The 20,521-nt window shown below is 38.0% G+C and overlaps 1 protein-coding gene across 2 annotated transcripts in view; it reads right to left on the reverse strand.

The window, feature by feature from the left end:
* The window catches only part of LOC107095746 (neuronal membrane glycoprotein M6-b-like), a 50,868-nt gene that overhangs the window by 21,926 nt on the left and 8,421 nt on the right, over window positions 1–20,521 (reverse strand). The window contains exon 1 of one of the 2 annotated variants that reach the window (XM_015392002.1): window positions 8,272–8,453. The exons of the other annotated variant lie outside the window; for it this stretch is intronic. Coding sequence (XP_015247488.1) covers window positions 8,272–8,341 — 70 coding nt within the window. The 5' untranslated portion in view covers window positions 8,342–8,453. Of the gene's footprint in view, window positions 1–8,271; window positions 8,454–20,521 lie in introns of those variants that run through there. 2 annotated transcript variants of the gene reach the window in all.

Raw genomic sequence — 20,521 nt, forward strand, 5'->3', positions numbered from 1 at the left:
CTGCATTTAAGATAAATAAGGTCTATTGTGCTACATGGGATGAATTCTAAACAGGTTTAGAGAAACATTTAATAGGAATATATTTTTAAAAGTAAGCTATGGAGCTGCAAAAACTTTTTTTTTAAATAATGCATAAACAAATTGATTTAAGATCTGAATGTGAAGACAGGAAGGGCTAAATACAAATGCACCAGTGTACCACATAATTTTATTCATGAAAAAAAAAAAAAAACTTATTTCCTTTTTAGTGTAGGCACAGCACTCAGAGAGACTTTCCCCTCAACCACTCCTGGTCACTGACACGTAAACAAATGCAAGCGCACATACCGACAGTAACCTACACGATAACACACATGTCCAGATGGAGGCTGACAGCATGCTCTGGGCAAATGGCTTCAAAACGAGGAACACATGAGCCTCTCTCTGTGTGACGGCTTTCACATGCTTCCACGGCCTCACACACCTCCGGGGCGAGAGGAGGAGAGAGCGGAGAGATGGGTGAGGGTGATGATGGGACGACTCAGCAGGGACAAAGGAAACAAGCAGGGAGGATAAAAAAAAAAAATTGAATCACAAGCAGGTTGTTGGACACAACTTCGTGAATCAGCAGAGTAACAACAGAGACTAATAATTGGAGTATTTGTTAGTGTGCGTGGAGTTCAAGCCGCATGTGTAAAACTCATTGTTTTGCATTTTAAGCATTAAATAGAAGTTTCAGAAATCAATCCAGTGGATATCAGCAGTTTTGTTTCTGTAAATGAATCTTGTCTACAGTGAAGTTGGGAAAGCTAAAGGTCAGCTGCCACCAGGGAGAGTGGGACCTCTCCTCTTGATGATCATCAAAAAGGATTTGGCCTTCAGATTTTGGACTTTAGCCGGCGCTCAGCTGGATGCTCAGTGACCCTTTTCCTTTTTTATCCTTTCTCACAACACAGGCTTTTATAAAGGAAACTCATCTCAGAATTGGAGCACCTACATGCTGAAATCTTTGAGAAACATTTACATAATGTGGTGCTGATATATGGGCCTCATTTAAGTGTTCAATCTTCTACTGAAGGGAGATGGGAGTTGAGATTAGATTCAGATCCACATGTTCTTATTGGGATTCCTTGAAGCTAACCCAAAGGAGGCATTTGTTCCCTCTTATTAGAGAAAGTGCAAGGCGATAAAACATCTAGACTGGATTTATTAAGCTAAATTCTCTGTCATATCAGAATCCCTTTCCTAGATTGTGGAATGCAACCTATCCCTTTTAGAGGCAAACCCTCGATGTTTATTTTGTACTCTTAAAACTCTAAAAAATTAGCTTTTATAAGGCTTCCCCTGGGTATGACTTGGGCTGAATGATTTTGCTAAATATCAATACTGCGATTATTTTCAAGCAAAATTGTGATTTTGTTTTGCACTAACCACAACTATTGAGATATTTCAATCCAGAGTTTCAGTATTTTAAGACAAGCTTGCTTGTCAGGAGTCCTTTGTTGTACTGTACTGTAATTTTTGTATGAAAAAACGTTCCTTCTTCTGCTATCATGCATGGATCTATGTGCTAGCTGCGATTCTCTATTCCCTTCTGTGTATCGGCAAACCCACCTTAAGAGTATTACTGCCACCTAAAGGGCTGGAGGACCTCTGCAATATGAAAATTGCAATTATATTGCAAATAGAATCAATTGCTAAGCTCTAATATGGACCACTTGTTTCCACTAATGCATTGCTGTTGCTCCCCGACATGAGATTCAAAGGACAAATTTGGCAGTTTGAAAAAATATCCTCTGCACTTAAGCCACAAAAATATGAGTACATGTTGTGAACAGCTATCACAGGGTCTTGCATTGCAGCTGGCCCACCTAATTAATCAGTTTATATCAGCTTGTTGTTCTCATGTGGCTTATAAAAGGAGAAAGCAATCATTATGAAGGATTAACTCCAGCGGATGATTCTTGTAGCCATCTACCAGTCTGTAACATCGGTCAGAGAGTTTGCCCAAAAACTGAAGCACTGATTTTTTTTTTTTTTAGTCAGTTTTACATCCTTTAAAACTCCGTCTGATAGATGTAGGTCTATGATACCAAACTGCCAACTCCAACTACATCAGAACATCCCCCAAACATGACAGCTCCACCTCTATGCATCAGATTTACTGTGATGCTCTCTTTATCCCTTCTCGTTCTAAAGAGGTCCTCTTTTCTGTTTCTCAAATATTTTAATTTTAGATTCTGAGGTCATATTCTACATATCCATACTGTGTCAGGCTTTACATTTTTTCCCAGGGGAAGAGTGGTTTGTTTCTTACATCACAGCTAATTCTATTGTACCCGTAACCTACTGTACATATTTGAATCAGTGTAACAGCAGTTAACTAGATTAACTGTTTGACATAAAATTCCGCTTTTTCCTTTGGATTTGGAATTTAAATAGTTTTAAAGCTAATGTCAGGCAAAGAACAATATTGTTAATAACCATGATTTTATATAGAAAATCACTTTCAGCCAAGAGAAAGAAGAATTAAATGGCTGAAACAAAGAAATAAAACATAAATTCAATACATCATGTGCACAAAAATAAAAAAATGCACACTTTTATGTTTTTGCATTTCCTGGGTACAAAATTAGTCTTATTCTTAAGAAATCACCAAGGAACATAAAAACATCTGCAGCCCAAATTCAAACTGCTCCAGACATGTTCCCCAAAAGCCATCTAAACATTTTGCAAGAATAAAACTCAGATTAAATAACCCGGGTGTTTTAAAGAGGCAAAATAAACCTGCAGCTTGAATTCAACCATTACTCCTGTTAGTTGTTTCTGCAGCTCTGCCCCTCCACGAAGAAAATGCAACAAAACCTGCACCCTTCCAGACGATGATGTAATGTGCAATGGTTCTGTGCTGAACATCATCATGAAGTGACGGTGGGTCGGGGCTGTGTTATGTAAGAGCGCGCACTAACAGGTCGCTCATTTTTTAGCAATGAGCTGCACAGATCAAATGTAGGCTCTCTGCTGCAGGAAAACAACTTTAAAGCAAATTAAAATCATAATGATGTGAGTTGTGCAATCAAATTGTGTCATTCTAATTAAGCCAGTTAATTGTGAGAGCCGTGCTGATGTCTCATTAACACAAAGTGCCTCTGTGTTTTGGCAGATTACAGATTATGGCATGAAATCATGCACAAAAAAATCAATCCATGCCCACCAACTCTGTCTTTGCACAAACAATACTCCATGTCACATGTTCCAGAATCATTTTCATTATTTATAATTAAATCATCATGCAAGAACACTAGAGATGTTATCAAGAAAATCCCCTTTAACAGCAGTGTTGATGTGGTACAGGGAAGCAAGCCTCAAAGGCAGGGGTGTCAAACATCCTCAAAATATCCAAATAAAGACATTACTCCAGCGTAAAAAAAATAAAATAAAAGTAATAGAGTGTCTATGCTTCTCTTATTTTGTTAACACTGATATTAAACTATGGTTGGCAAGATCATTGTTTCTGTTTTACATCTCCGCCTCATTACTTGTGTTACTAGGAAACTGGAGTATTTCTATACAGGTTCATAGTACCAATAGGATCTCATACCAGTCAAACTGGTCATTAGTCCTGTTTGAAAATGCTACAATAAACTTATTGTTAACCGAATATAAAGAAGCCACAGTAGAGACAGCCATTCAGCTTTTGAATGCAAACCAAACATGCACACTAACACAGGTGTAACACTATATCCAGCTCTCCAGAAGCAGCTATGGACTTCGTCAGGCTACTGGGAAAGGGACAGTATGTTTGGGAAACAAAGAGTCTCCCTCTTTTTATGTTTCGTCTCCACAAATGCAAAGGTTATAGGCATCAAAAACAGTTTTACAGAATGTAAAGCCTTAACGCCAAAACATTTAAGATCTACAGAGCAGATGCTAACCTGCAGCCTGTAGATTGCTTGGATCTCTTGTCATCATTATCGCTCATAGAAGTGTCTTTAATGCTTATGTAACAGAGTTGTAAACCAATCCGACAAGCAGATTTGATTTTATTTGATTGGATTTGAAACATACCAGAACAGATGGTGTTGATATGGACTGATTTTTAGCTACAGAGAACTCAGAAATCATACTTTTTCTACTTTTTTTTTCTGCATGAAGGCCTTCATCATGACATTAGTCTGAGTTGAAGGGATGTTTTATTCCATAAGCAGTGACTGAGACTGAAGAACATGCAGTATTTATGATCCTGGAACAAATATAGTAAAGCATGTTTTTATAAAACATGTATCTTTATTTTACACTGCAAAAAATGGTCCACAAATAAGTATAAATGTCTTAAAATAAGTGTATTTTCCCCTGAATTTAAGTAGGTAAATAAAATGATCTGTCAATGAAATAAATATTTTTACCCTTAAAATAAGATAATTTCATATTATGCACTTAAAATAAGAGACAGCAGTATTTTCTTTTCTTATTTTAAATGTAAATTGTCTTATTCCATTGGTGTGTCTCGCTCATCTGCTCAATTTAAGAAAAAATGCACTTGTTTTAAGAAAAGTTTTTGCTGTGTAAGTGCATGATTTATTTTGCTAATTTAAACTCTGTAAACTTTTGAACCAACCACTTATTCATTTTAGCTCAGTTTCAATGTTTTGATTAAACTTACTGCATTTCTTTCATTTGCCTTTGCAATTTTGGGTTGCTTTCCAATTAAAGCCCATTTTGTAGTGGCCATGACCCAGATGACTGCGAATTTACACAGTCATGCTGCAAAAATGATCTAGAAATAAGTCATTTGTTAAATTAAGTATATTTACCCTTAATTTAAGTAGGTATATAAGAAGATTTTTTTTAATCCTTCATTGCGCTTGGAATCCAGAACCTCTGGAGCGCAAGGTTTCTTTTGGGTATTATTAGTTTCTATATTCTAACAGAAAAGCTATATTCAGAATTATATAGGATCAGGGTCATAAATGATTGAACAAAAGTCATTCGAACGTTTCTTGAAGGCTGTCCAAATTATTACACTTTAGATTTGAAGGCACACCACAGACTTAGTGACCTAAAGAGTTGATGCAAATGAGTTATTTTAAATGATTCCTCAGGCCTTGACTCTACCAATGCTAAGAGTGGGGCTCCTCTCTTGAAATACTGACTATGTAAGTTGGAAGAAGATGCACAGTCGCTGGCCAGATCATGTGACCTGGAAGAACGTATCGCTTTACAGACTCTTATATAGTAATAGAGCTAAGGCTTTTGTGCCTCTATTTTTCCAAAGATATAGACATATATCTTTGTTATTATTGTTTATGTTTAGTAGAAGCAAAATACAGGCAGTTACAGGTCCAGTGCCCCTAGTGGCCAAAAGTTACATGGTGTGCCTTTAAAAACAAGAATACCAATGTACTTTAGACAAAGTCAGACCTTTAATCAACTAACAATATTCTAAAACCTTGCTTTTCATCTCTTATTCATGTAGTTAGGAGTTCTTGATTTTTTTTTCTTCTGATTTTTTATTTCTAATATGTTTATAAATAATGACAAATTAAAGGATAAAAATTAGCATCCTGAAGGTACATCATTTTTTTCCTTCGTTTAAGAAGGTAAAGATGCTCTTTACCTTACTGATAAAATATAGAACTTATTTGCCGCCTATACTGTATTATTCTCAATAACTTTCACTTCACAGTTCAATTTGACAGAAAATATTATGGGGCCTTTATATTGTGAGATCTCATGCTGTCATGTCTTAATACGACTTTACTGACATGGTTCATATGCATCAGACTTGAGTGTGTTTATCGCCTAATTTCTCCTGAATACAAAAAGAGTTTAGTGAATATACACAGCTATATATTCGGAAGTAAACGCCTTCTTTTCTAAACTTCATTCCTTCGCTCTCTAATTCAAAATCCCTGGCATCCGCCAACACTCCTTAAGTGACAGCTCTCGCCTTCTTGCAACCCCCCACCACAAATCTTCAGCTTCTTAACGGGATGCTGCAAGTTTGGACAAATTACAGATGTCAAATGATTGCACCAACAAACAAGCAGTCTTCCAAATTCCTCACTGTTTGTCTTATTTTTGGACATATACACACCTGAGGCAGCAGTTTAGACAGCGGAGGCCTGGCTGGATGAATGCATCTCAATAATCTCACTACTTCTATGAAGAAAATGTGATTAAGGAATTCAGAGGCCTAATAGCTAGCTATAAATATCATTGTCCTCCTGCTCAGCTATCCTCAGGGGCTTCAACAAGCTCACCCACTCTAGGAAATGAAGTTGTGCGATTAAAGGCTTTCATTGGACAGTGGATGTTTCCCTCAGGAGAGGATGATGTTAAGTCTCACTGCTGAGGGACACCCAACTCCTGCACCTTACGTCATAGACGAGGCTATGACCGAGCAGTATCACTGTGGCAGGAGCCAAACTCTGCATGCAACACTTCTTTACTAGACATAATGCTGCTGGGATTTTACAGCCATATTTTATCGCTGTTTGCAAAGAACATTAAAATAGAAGAAATTGAAATCACTAACTGTAGCTGAATGGATGAAGACGTTCAAACAGGTGAACATACTAAGGGAACAAATTACTGCATCTTTACAAATGCAGACTGACCTTTTTCACCAGCGATAGCAAAAGGGTTAAAGATAATCTGTGTTCTTCAAGATGTAAAATGTTCTGGAAACTAGATGTGTCACTAATTGAATCTGTCATTTGTTTATTTGTGTTTATTTGTTCATTTTTTGCTAGCGTTTTGTTTTCTTTCTTGTTGTTTAAATTGTAAAAAAAAAAGAACAAAAAAATTGAGCAGCCGAATGAGTCCAAGGCTCAGTTCTTTAGCTTTTTGTTCATTAGTGATGAATCAATTACTAAAATAATCATCAACTATTTAGTAATCGATTTATGGTTAACTAGAGTATAGAGACTATAAAACATGCTTTTAGCTGTCAGAGCAACCAATCAAAGATAAAATGAAGATTTTGCATTGAACATAAAGAAGTTGGTGCCTGTTAAAACGCTCTATCCAGAACTCCTTAAGAGGAAAAATGTAAAATAATGGTTAATCGTTATAAATAACGAAATAATCATTAGTTACAGTCCTATTATTCATGCAATGGTTGCCAGGTTTGTGCTGACAACTGTGTGAACTAAGTGATATTTACAGTAAGTAGAGAATTGAAACAATGCGCCCCATTTTGACTAATGACTGATTAGGGTTTCATTTAGTTTCCCCTCTCATGCCCTGCCCACACATGTTGCAGTGTTAAAGTAACACTCAAGAGTACATTTGGTCCCACTCTGATGTAGTGTGGGACCAAATGTACTCTCAAAGTGTTACATTAACACTGCAACATTTATTTTCAAAAATAGTGCCAAGCCCAGGAACCCTCTCCTTCTTAAACCTGGCTCTGGTTGTGCAGTCATTTTAAGACTGATGTGAAAGCACATTGACAGTAGTATTTTTTTTTTTTTTACCATAATAAAGCCTCAGCAGGCTTAGAAACAAATCAGTCACATCCACTCTGCACAGCTCTGAATCCGCCAACGCACAAGGACACGCCTACACATCGCAGCATTTCAAATGAGCAACAGATTGGGTGGGATTTCAAGGAGAAAATATCACATTTTATTACAATTTAAAAGGGGCTTGATTATATGAGCTGATTTCTTTGCGCACACAACCAATGGCTTGGCTTCATTAACATGCGCGCCTAATCATATAGGGCTTGCAAAGGATCTGTCAGCTACTGGAACTGATCACTGCGGTCGCACAAGAAAACATCTTTGGATGCATCCTGCATCACTCATAGAGATCAGGCTCTGATCCAGCAGGAGGAGAACAATGCAACCGCGCGCGCGCAACAGCGGCGCAGCCTCTGTCCCCATCAGCTGCTCATTAGGTGCAAATAAGCTCATCACGGTGCAGCAGCGCAAAAGCAAACATGGATTTATGCACGCTCCGTAAGCACAGGCGGAATATCATCATCATCACCATCATCATCCCACCCTCAGCCTTGTTCTCCATCATCCTCCAAATCCTCCCCAGAAACGCGCGTCAAGAACACCTGCAAAAAACACTACGATGGCAATGTGATATATAACATAAGATATACCCATCCCTGCCGCTTAAATGCACTAAAATTATCTTTTAAAAAATGGGATTGCTATTGTGTCGCCGTGGCAAGTAGGTTAAACCGCTCAGGGCTGGCGCAGACGCAAAAAGAATAAAAAAAAGGAGGGGAGAAAAGGGGGGAAAGCAAAATGTCAGTGGGTGTTTTGAGCATACCTTTGCTCTCCTGTCCCTCGTCCTGAGTCTCCTCAGCATTGGACTCCATGACCGGCTTTGTCCCATCCATTATTTTACGCGGAATGTGGCCTTTACCCGCTGCTTGCGCTCCTACCTTAACAGCGTTGACAGTAGAGCTTGTCCTGGCGACTTGATGCTCCCTCTCTCTCTCTCTCTCATACTCTCCCCCCTCCCTCTGTCTCTCCTCTCTCCTCCCTGTCTCAGCTTAGCAGTCTCTCTCTCTCCCCCTCTCTCTATATGTATATTAACAATCAAGCTTCAAAACGGAAAAGGCGACGACAGACAGGATTTATTTTATCCATCCAGATTAGGTAGATAATTGCACATTGTTTCCAAATGCACCTTTTTGACTGTGCTTCATTTCCACTTAGAATAATAAAAACTCCTTCTAGGAGCTGCACCCATGCACACCTATTGTTTCTGAATGTCTGCTTGGAGTGATTCAACATTTAAGGGCAGAATTTTAAGGATATTTAAATATGCAAACTCATGGGTAACCAGGCATGAACACCCTGCACACACATGCATGCACACCAGAGTGCTCACCGCCCCCTCTCCATCTGGTGATCTGAGTGAGAAACAGAGAGTACAGGAAAGGATGCAATGTGCAGGAAAAGAAAAGTGTAAAAACTGGTTTGGGCTGCAAATGTAATTATGAAGGAGGGACACTTTTTCTAGTGGGCATAATGAAACTCATAATGAAATCTAGAGCTGCAAAACCAAAGGATGATGTGGGACCTTTTTAATTCTCTCAAAGTTGCTTTTCTTTCATTGTGCAAACAGCTTCACTTAAGTTTACTTCAGCTTTGATTGGATTACCCTCGAACCAATGGGAACTCCTTCGCTGCCAAACAGCCATGTGCCTTGCTTCACTTGAGAGAGTGTTCCTTTGTTTGGCTCCAAGGTTCGCTTGCTGATTGGTCCAAACCACAATCCAATAAAAACTCAAGCAAGGTAAATCAATGTGGCCTTGAAGTGGTCAAAAGTGGGTGTGGTGTGTTTACTCAGTGAAATAAAGGATTAAAAGAAAAGGGAGGGGGCTTACTTTCCATCACTCACCCCCCCTTTTTATGTGTAACACAGACACATCCTCAAACAATGGCACACCATCTGTACTGAATCCTCTTAAATGAGGTTTTAATACGGGCCCACGTGGTCCTGTTTCAGACAAAGCTCAGCCCACCGATGAGTCCAGGAAACCCCCCCTCCTGCACACAGCACACACTCCCAACAGATCAGACGGTGCAGACAGAGGGGGGGCTGCCAGAGAACCCCTCCCCAGATGTTTTCCGCCACTTAAAACAGCCGACACATGAATACTTAACGTGACATCTATGACATTTAGTGGCTGCATTTGCCCTAAGGGCAGATATTAACACCCACTCTGCACCATATGTCTGGGAATTGGGGAGGGTCTCTCCCTCTCTGCTAAAGCTAAAAGGGAATACAATCCACTGAATAAATGACCAAATCTCTTCCCCTATTAGGTATTGTTCTTACTTTTTATTCAGAAAACACAACAAACGAAAAATATGAATAGATGAGTGATGAGTTCATGACGCTGTAGACTTGCACAAGTATGCAAGGCTTTTGCTTATTATCAAAGGTGGGCAGAGTACCCAAAAATTATACTTAAGTGTAGCACTACTTCATCATATTGTTCCTCAAGTAAAAGTAAAAAGTAGCCTTTATAGAAATAAACAGTAATTAGGAAAAAGGTTACTTAAAGGTATAGTGTATGATTTTCTAGAATTATTGAAAGACCCGCCATCTCCACTTAAAAAAACAAAATGCACATGCACAACCCTGTACCTGCTCCCGAGAGTGAACGCTTATTAAACGCGTGCGAGAGCCCATTTCTCCTCATGCACCCTCTGTTTAAAAGTTGCTGTTAGCATTACTCATTCAAGCTTACTTTCCACAAGAGGATTTGCAATTTTTCCACTAACTCATCACCGGAAAGTGAAAATGGGGGCAAACACGTAGGACGTAAACATATCAGCAGAATGTCTGACAATTCATCAAAATAAGGACCACTTATTTTGATGATCCACCCAGAAAACTAACATTCTCCACTATACCTCTAACTCCAGATCTACTTAATGCGCATGGAGAAAGTGCGTCTCTTATTGGTGCATATGTGTTTTAAAAAAAAGCATAGTAGCAAGAAAATTTACTCAAGTAAAAGTAACGATATTTTAACATATTTATAATCAAGTAAAAGCAAAAAGTACAGTGCTGTAAAACTACTCCTACTGTAAAAGTATTTTTTTCCCCAAAAGTTACTTAAGTAAATCTAACAAGTTACAACCAATGTCTGTATATTATTTAACATCCTACAATGCTGTCCTTTATAAGTCAAGATAAGAAGCATATAAACATACATTATCTTGGCCTAAGGTAAAGATGTAAGCAAGGATTCAATTAAAAAAACTAATATGTTCTTACTCTTCTTTGATTCCCTTTAATTTCTTTAATGTCAAATGTATTTCTTCTTTAGATGCACAGTAAATTACGAATCTTATTTAATTTATAAAGCTCTAATTTCATTTAATTTCATTTCTATTACTAAACATTCCCTATTTTGGACATAAAGTAAAACCCTAAAGATCATAACTCTGCCACCACTGTGCTTGACAGCTTGTGCAGCTTTCTTTGGCCTAAAAGCCTCACCTTAATTTCTGCAAAGAATCCTTTAACTCTATAAGCCCTGTCAGGCACACTCAAACAGAGGACAGTATAAACAATGCTTAAACTGAACCAGGACATTGATTTATCTATTTGTATTTCAAGCTGATTAAATATATGGCAGTGTGCAAGCTGCATACCATTCCATACAACCTGCATATATAAGCAACCGCAGTGGAAACAGTGTGGGTCATAAATGTGAACTGGAAATATAGATTAAAAGGAAAACATATAAAAAACAAAAAGATCAGGTACAATAAAAAAAAATACAAAGAAAATAAATAATACAAACAAATCAAATAAAATACATAAATATAAAACATCTTTTTTTTTTTTTTGCTGAGGCTTAAAGTCAAAGACTAAAAATGGTTTTAAGATAATAATTCTTTCTATGGTTGAATAAATCATCACCTTAAGGTAAACTATAGTTAGTGAGAGCAATATGATTAAGATGATGGACATAAAAAGCACAAAGATAAATTAATTAAATGTTCATAATTCCAACAGCCGGTTTTAACACTTTTAACCTTATTAATCCTGATATTTTCTAATACATTGCAATTTGAAATGAATCTGATAAAAGTAAAGAACTGTTACATTATTTAGTTTTTATATTACTAAAAGATTTGGGAAATGCCTTTAAAGACCCTTCTAGTCCCCTTTTATTGCAGAACCCCCATAATCCCTCACTGGGTCACACAGATTAAGGACTTGTCCAGAAGATGAGATACAGAGCTCCCTGGCACTCGCCAACACCACATTCTCACACAAACACACACTAACACAGACACTGAGCAGTCCTTGGATTTTAGCCCAAACCATCTAACTATGCTGCCATGCTGGACAAAAAGAAAAAAAAAAATGAAAGAAAACCATGTTTTTGTTACGCCCAAGAATATTCAATCTTTTCTGGTTCCTTTCCTAGTAATTTTATTCATGTGGTTTTAGATTGATTTAACTTGTCAGCAGACAGTTTTTACCATTTTTATCTGTTTTTACAGTAAATGGTCCTATGGCACAGCTGCATAGTAACTCTCTTTAACTTTAAATTATCCAGCTCCATATGATATGATAACATATGTCACTTTAAGAATGGGAAAGACAAGAAAAATGGTAAAAAGGAAAATAAGTGTGGTAAATGAGGACATATCTAGTGTTTAATCTGGATTGAATAGCAGGAACTGTGGCAAATGACAAGATTGAGGACCCAGGTTTATGTAACCCACATATGCAGTTTGAGATGTCATAATACAACTTTTTTATTTCAGATATAATACTAATATCGCACATTTGAGAACTGACCAACACCGATAATGACCTGATATGATATCAGCAGGATTCCTACATACTTTTAATATCTTTTTTGTGATGTGGAAGGACACTAGTCAACAACAACAGTTAAGAGAAATACTGTCCCATTTAATATTAACCAACTGGTCATATTACCTTTCAATAGGCATGCTAATATCAGAGATTTTGGGTGCAGGCAGATATGATCTAATATTGGACCAATATTTGATAACGATATCAGATTAGGACATTTCTATATACAATAAAAAGGATGATGGCAGGTTAGAATCTCATCAAGTCTCCATGACAACAATCATTGTGAAAAAGAGAAACCTTTTCTATTCTGTCATCACAAATGTTTAGTTTTTTGAACAATTTTAGGTTTGTATATCTGGAATTACAGGCTTTAGTCAGATTAGACTTAGATTTAACTTTTATTGTCTTTTTTCTGGTCTTCAACTATGGATGAATCCTTTAAAAGCACCTCAGATTCACTTTTAAGAACAGTAAAGGACCTGTAATGATGCGGGCTTTACTCCACCAGAGGTCTTGCATGTCATTTCCTTTAGAATAAATACAATGATACATTGAGAAACCAGATACACATTTGGGATTTTTGTTTAGAAAATGGCCTAAAATCAACAAAAAAACAGAAATTTTCAATCTTTCAAGGAAAAGAATAGAGAATCTCCCTTTCCGTAAGCGCTGACTGGGTGTGATGTTATAGAAGAAGACACATTTGTAAACAAGGCCAAGACATAAAATCAATGCCCAGATGTTTTACTAAAACCACACAGCCCAAACATCACCAAAAGTGTGCTTCCTCTGCCCCCTGGGTACAATACATATTTGCCCTAAATTACACGGCAATCTATCTGCACTTAGATAATCTAGATCAAAGATGCTAACAAAATGAGCTGCGTCCCTTGAGCCATGCGCTGTTTTCTACTGAATGTATTGGTGTAGTAGGTTTCCTGGGAACTACTGTACAGTGATTTTTAAAGCTGTAAAGCTCCTCATATCAGAGAGATCAACCCAATCTCTGAAGTTATAATGAACCCTGTTCAACTCTAGAACAGCATGGAGAGTTTTATTCAGCGATCGGCAGATTGGGACAAAACAAAACCACTGAGGCCTAAAGAGTCTTCCTGGCCTGTTTGGACCGTACACAGCAGGCCTGTTTGTTGGGTCATGTGAGAAAATGTCAGTGTTTTGAAAGCAAACACATTGGGAAGCCTCGTGCTCAGAAATGACCCGTGCACCGGCTGGTTGTGCTGAATCACCCACATCATCAAGGGCATTCTTTACAAGATACTGGGCTTCAAAAGAAATCTCCTTGTAGACAGTGATCCTGCAGAGCTGCAGAAACTTTCTTATCTGCCTCCGCAAGTCTTAAAGACCATTAAAGGCAAAGACAAGGAGGCTTGTCAAAGGCCTGTCTTTGCTCATTAAAGCCAAGCAGCAGAAGGAGAATTTGTTTTGGACTTGTAATGACAATGAGAGCGCCTTCATGTACTGTAAGCGGCTGTGAACTTGTGTGCTGACAACACAGCTGGATGCTTGTGTAAACTAATACAACTAAATGACGGCTACTACAAGAAAAAAGTAAACTTAAAAAAGAAATGCTTATTTGTTCTACAGGTTCCAATAAATTCACCTCAAACGGCAAAACTAAATCAGTCTGACGTCCAAACAAAACATATTCTGTTTTCGCTTTTACAAACTGCACTGATCGAGACCATTTCAGTCGTAGTAGATACCAAATGAGCAGAATATCTGATTAAGATACTTCAGGCTGTCTACGGTGCTCTGTAAAATTGTAAATATTTGAGCTATGCAATATACTAAATCCAAATAATCATTGCAACATAGATTTCTCAAGCATTCAGAATCAGAATAATATAAATTAGCACTTGTATGGGTATTTACTGACCGTAAAAAGCCAAACTAAGTGCACAAAGTGCCTAAAATGCTAAAACTCCAAGCTTCTGAACATGGTGATTAAAAGAAATATATCAACTTAAACAATTTCTTGATTTGTAAATACCATATATTGTAGCTTTGGTAAATACTTGTAATGTACAGTGTGACATGAAGCTAAAATGATAAATCTTACTTTAGCAAGCGCCTGATTAGATTAAATGAAAAGTAATTTTGAAAATTTCTGCTAAAATCCCGGCAATCCACTCTTGGAATCGTAGGGTAAAAACTGCATCTGAACAATACTGCTAATGTCCTCTGGTACTTTGTGCTTCCTTAGCCTCACTGCAGGTTTTGCATTGACCTTTAAACTGGCTTCCTGACATGCTGCTCAGTCCAATATGTGTTGAAGTTGTCTAACTATTCAGCTAAAGGGTCAGAGATGAAAGCTGTTGGCTCTAGGCTGTAGTGGGGTCAATCTTTGGAAGGCTTGTGGGATTTCAGAGTTTGGCCTCTTTATGTTTGTTTAACCATCCTCTGGGAGATCTATGCTGTGCTGCTTGGAGCTACCAGCATTTCCATCCATCTGAAAAGGCCTCTAGGTTGATCTTTATTAGATCAGATTAAAGTGGCAAAAGTTTATTTTTTTTCACTTTTTTTCCATTTATCATTCCTTTGGCTTCTCTACATAATCCCTCCTATTAAATGTAAATAGCTAACTAAAACGATGCATCACAGTGTGAAATTAAATTTTTCTGTTTGTGAAATCCTTAAATAAATCGTCCATATTTTGAAAAAAATCCAGATTTAGTTTAAAAAAGGGGTGCCCACACTCGATTGTTGCCTAACTAGTAAATTATATAATTACTTTAGCTGTGGCTGTCTGGCAGCATGAAGCATGCTAAATGATCACAGAAAGCAGCACAGATTAGATACACAGGTCAAGAGTTTCGAAAACATGGCTAACGAGTATTGCATTCTGGGGCGGCGGGCTCTAAAAAGAGAACAAAACCAGAACCAAGTTTTCCTTTACTGCTTTATGTTGTTTTGTCAAGTAAAAAAATCGCCAAACTTGAACTTTATTTTCAATTCATGTCCAAAATGAAGTTATGACCGTGCTTTAAAACAGTTTTTCTTTCTGTTATTTTTCCGTTTGTAGCTAATCAACTCTTTTAAAGCTGAAAATCTTCCATTTCATCATCTCCTTGCATGACAAATTTTTTGAACTCATGTTTTATGTGAAAAAAAAAACAACTTTTAAGATGATATGCATAATAAGTATCTATCAAGGATGGCCATTGTAAGAAAATCCTTTGGTGCTCACTTCTTAAGGTCCACCAACTCAGAATTCAATGGCCGCCAGCCATTTTTAAAAACTCTTTCCAAAAACTCTTTCCTTAGATACAAGAACATACCGTCCAACAAGGCATTAATATAATTGTTCAAATTGGGTCTTAGAAAATGGTTTCTTATGTAAAGTTCATGTCTGTAGACTCAGAGAGAAATGAAATAAACTTTAATCCAGTTTATGCAATGAAAAAATATTTGCTCTTTAACACAATGAGAGCAGGAAAAAGTTTGAAGCGGAAAATGTAGACAAATTTTAGAGCCTCTGCTATATTGTTTTGAAATTGTTTTATCTGTACAAAAGAACTAGGTATATTTGGCTTCAACTTATAAAAACATTCCAGGAAAAGAATATCACAGTCACCATCGAGCATGGAGGTAGAAGTGTCATGGTTTTGGGATTCTTTGCCGCAGCAGGGACTGGCCACTTTCCTGTAAAACTATCTGACATGAATTCCATTGTGTATCAGAAGGTATTAAAGGAAAACAGGAATCAAAACATCTATAGAAATGAAAATGGAAGCAGATCTGGGATCCGCAACAAGGACAAGGAAATGAAAAGAACTGGATGCAGTCAAAGCCCAGATCTTGATCCTAATCAGATGCAGTGAGGTTAAGAAACAAAAAATAAACAAACAAACAGGAATCTCTTCTAAAACATTTACAGCTAACGTTAAAAGAGTCACAATCTGTCCTCAGACTTACGTCAGCTAAAATAAAAGATGAAAAAAATATATTGGAATGTTTTGTTATTTTGCTGAGAGGCCATGCATATTTAATTAGGTGTTCCATTTTTTTTATGAGTGTTGGGTAAAAATGTTCCTGCATATAAATAAGGATCTGTTTGACAGCATCCTGTAGCGACTTGTTTATACGACTTGCTTTTCACATACGATAGGTTGGTTTTAATTAAATAAAGGGAACCTCTGTCAAAGTGCATATAAGCAGGGTAAATTTATCATCATCTTCAACCAATCATCATCTGGGTGGGGGTGGGGGGTGAACAGTTTTGTGAATCTTTAACCTTGATTTAAATGAAATCCTTACATTTTCAAAGCTTTTCGGAGAGAAATAGTTTTTGGCTGCAGCCTTGAACTCTCATTTCTCATCTAACAGGTTCTCGCTACTTGGTTGAGACATGTTTTATTGTACGTGAAATTTCCTGGTTGATTGATAAATGTATGACTGTATATCCAGATCTGAGGCCTTAATCTGTGGCGATGATGATGACCCACTTTCATCCCCCACTTCCCGCCCTCAGCTATCCGTCGCCAAGGAGACGCTTCCCTCTCATCCCAGAGCAGAACCGTCAGATGCCGACAAAGGTTAATCCATCTCAAAAACACACACATAATGTAAAGATTTGGGGATTATAGAAACAGTTAAAGAATGAGGTCAGGTTTGTTATGATCCACAGCTTCACAGAAGCAGACCTTTCCCTCTTGTGATCCACACTTGATCAAGGGGACAAGTTTAATGCAAATTCATGCAAACAAGTCCCATCCTGCTCTGCCATTGCCTGTAAACACCTGATCCTATCTGTGTTGCGAATTTGCATGTAATGTTTCTCTTAAAATGCGGGTTGGAACAAGGCAGCATCTACCACTTCTTTTACAAACACACTGGCATCATTTCTCACTCTACGCTTGACTGAACGCCCACCCTCTCCTGGAAGCATGCGCAGAAATAAAATCAACTCTCGCATGTAGTTTCTTTTTTTTTTTTTACAATTCCTGACTTCTGTAGGCATGGATGGCTTAACCGCCACACACCTCCACCCCCCCTTCGCCCAACAATTTATATCCAACAAGCCGCTAATCCTGCTGGCCCAGATTTGGCCCACAGTCTGCTCCAAACGATGCTACGCTGCCATCATCATCCTGACCTTTTTTTTGTCAAAAGCGCACACATTTCCATCAGTCAGTCTGCTCGCGTCATGTGAACCTCGCCGGAGTCATGTGACACAGGAGCCGCTTCACCTGTGACCGACTGTACAGAAATGCAGCAGCAGTAGCAGCGTGGGATAAGTGCCGCTTTCATCCCTGGCGCTCTGCGTGAGTCACTCTGTGGAGGAAATGCAAAAGAGGGCAGACTCATCATCTTCATCTCCGCCACCGTCATCATCATCATCATTCCTGCAGAGGTGGTAGAAGAGCAGAAGGAGCTGAGACATGAGTGGCGTTCCTCCTACTGCCTGTGGGTCATACTATATTTATGTGAGGTCTATTTTTTGCATGCGTGGGCTTTTGAGAGAGAAGATGCATGACAGCTCGCATGTGCCCAGATTTGAAGTGACGCCCACCTCCAAGCTTTTTGCATCTCCATGTTGCCTCGGCAACAGGTCCTTTTTAAAAATGACTGATTCTGCCAAAAAAAGGTAAAAAAAAAAAAAAAAAGACAAGGAAAACTCAGAGGAAATGTAAATTTGAGGGGCAAAAGACACTGTTAAGATTATCAGCCTTAATAAACCATGATGCAAGTGTAAACTAGTCATGGGCATGAATGTGAGTTTAAATAGGCTTGTAATAATGTATCACAACAATCTGTTTTGCACTCTGAGATCTATAAAACATAACATAAAAATGCTCTGTAATTTATTCCCTTGGGTCATTAAATGTCCTCTGGTTTCATGTATAAATCCAGTCCCATTTATTTAGTCTTCCTCTCTCAGTCTCACTGATTTCCTTCTGTATCATCCTCTCTTCACATTCCTTGTTTAAAGCCACACATACACTGTACAAGTTTTTTTCAATTAATAGAAAACCGCAGTATACGAGGTCACTGGTTGTCATTGCTCGATTCCTCAGTTAGTCCACCCATTCCCTGTTTCTTTGCCTGTTTCTCTGCCCATTAATGTCCTGATCTCCAAGTACAACTGTGCATTTTTCTATTTATTTATTAAAGAACTCATTCAACATTTGGCAGTTACTCTCCACCCTGTGTCCTTTAACAAGCTGCACTCTGAAGCTTGCAGCTCCTGAAACATATAAACACACCTCCACTAATAATGAGATAAATAATCAAATAAATGCCTTTTAGTTAGTTGCACCACATAATATTAGCCTGGAGCTTGAAATAATTTTCAGCAAATTCGATTTTTTTTTTTCAACTAGCGTTGTTCTGACAATAGGAAATTAAATTAGATCATTTATTTTTGATACAGTAGGTATTTCTAAGTGCTCATAGATTTTCTATTCGCCACATGTTTCTGATGAAAATATCCCACTGCATGATGCAGTGGTTTTAAAAAACACATTTATCAAATATAATACAATTGGTTTTAAAGGGTTAAGATGCATCAGTCGGTTTCAAGGATAATTCTGACAGTACATTTAATCATCCTTCTTGGCAGTAATAGTGGAGTTACTTCAATAGGCTGCTTTGGTGAAAAAAAAAACAGGATGTAAGCCTGGCACAAATTTTCAATGATGTTGAGGTTAAAGCTCTTCTTTATGCTCATTTTTAGGTGGTGTATATGGGCCAATTGATATAACTGATATATCAGTTAAATACATGATAAAATTTAACAGCATGATAAATTTAAATAAGCTCAATAATTTCCATCTGCAGGCTTGTTTGTTTTCCATGCAACCTCTTCTTTTTTGTACTACAAACCCTTGATGACAAAAGGTCTGAATCCATTGCATTAGTATCCACTCAGGCCTATCGCATTGCTTTCTTAGCATAGCAGGTGTAGCATTATAGGTCACATTTACGCTACCCTGAAACCGATCAGTGGTGAATTCAGACCGAGCTTGGATCAGTTAACCGGGCCAAGCTCGGTTCTTACGACCATTTACACATCACGCTAGCACGGTTCCTCGCATACTGACGGTGGTCCACTATACAACAGCTCTAGGTTGGAATTACGCAAACAAAAATGCCGGCACCCATAGCATTTAGGAACTTCTTTGCCTGGATACCGTCCTTCATCCAAATTAAATTTTGACAGCCTCAGTCTCTGCATCATCCCAGGTCGCACCACACGCTTTTGTTGCCATTTATTTTTGATAGGCTGAGAAGAAGTTCATGTTATCAACAGGTGAAGAGATCTTTGAATTGCAAAGCAGGACATGCCGGAAAACCTGGGAAATGAGTAAAGTGACTGTAAATATGAGAATAAGTGATCTGCTCATGTGCACTGTGTTATCAGAGAACTGAGCCACAACTGAACCTTGATTTAGCACGGTTTGGTTGTGTATGGCATTGTCCAGTTCAGTTGCGTTCCATTTACAATCAAGATTTATCTCGGTTACTGTACTCAGGCCGCTCTCGGCACAGTTTCAAAAGGGTTATGTAAATGGGGCTATAGTTATGAACGGAGATGCTGAACATGGCATCTGAAGTGTGAGAGCACATTGGATTTAAACCCAATAACAATGTTTATCATAATCATTTCTGGGATAATTTATCCTACAGAAAAATGTTTTATCGCGACAGGCAGAGGAGTGGATATTTAGAAAACATTAATGGTATTTATGCAGTACCCAGGCAGTTAAACAGCTCCTCTGCATGATGCCGCCACCGCCATGCTTGGCTGGTTCCAAGTGACTAAAGTTGAAAGCCTTGCTTTGGCTTCTCGTTGTTCTTGTGCTTATGGCCAAAAAGCTCAATATTTTCCACATCTCTCAGTAAAAAATCTCTAAACTCTGACTGGAAACACTCTTGTCACTTTTTGTTTTTTTGCTTTTTTGTTTCTGTTGATTTTTCCTAAACATTCCATTGTTCTGTTCATTTGAGAGCCACAATCACAGTCAGATGGGTAAATGTTGGCCCAGTTGGGACGATCACCCCACAGCTATGGATTAAACCATATTTCTAAGTTGATAAAACAAGCTAACATTATACATCTGGAATGTACTTCCAGAAGCTTGCTGCAAATCTCTGGGTTACAATTAAAAGCTGAATTTGTGGCTGGAAACTACCTAATTTAAATCAGCTTGAACAAGTCTGGGAGGAAGAGGGTCACGTATGCAGCCAGAAT

Source organism: Cyprinodon variegatus, unplaced genomic scaffold (assembly GCF_000732505.1).
Source record: "Cyprinodon variegatus isolate N-32 unplaced genomic scaffold, C_variegatus-1.0 Scaffold568, whole genome shotgun sequence".
Classification (NCBI taxonomy): domain Eukaryota; kingdom Metazoa; phylum Chordata; class Actinopteri; order Cyprinodontiformes; family Cyprinodontidae; genus Cyprinodon; species Cyprinodon variegatus.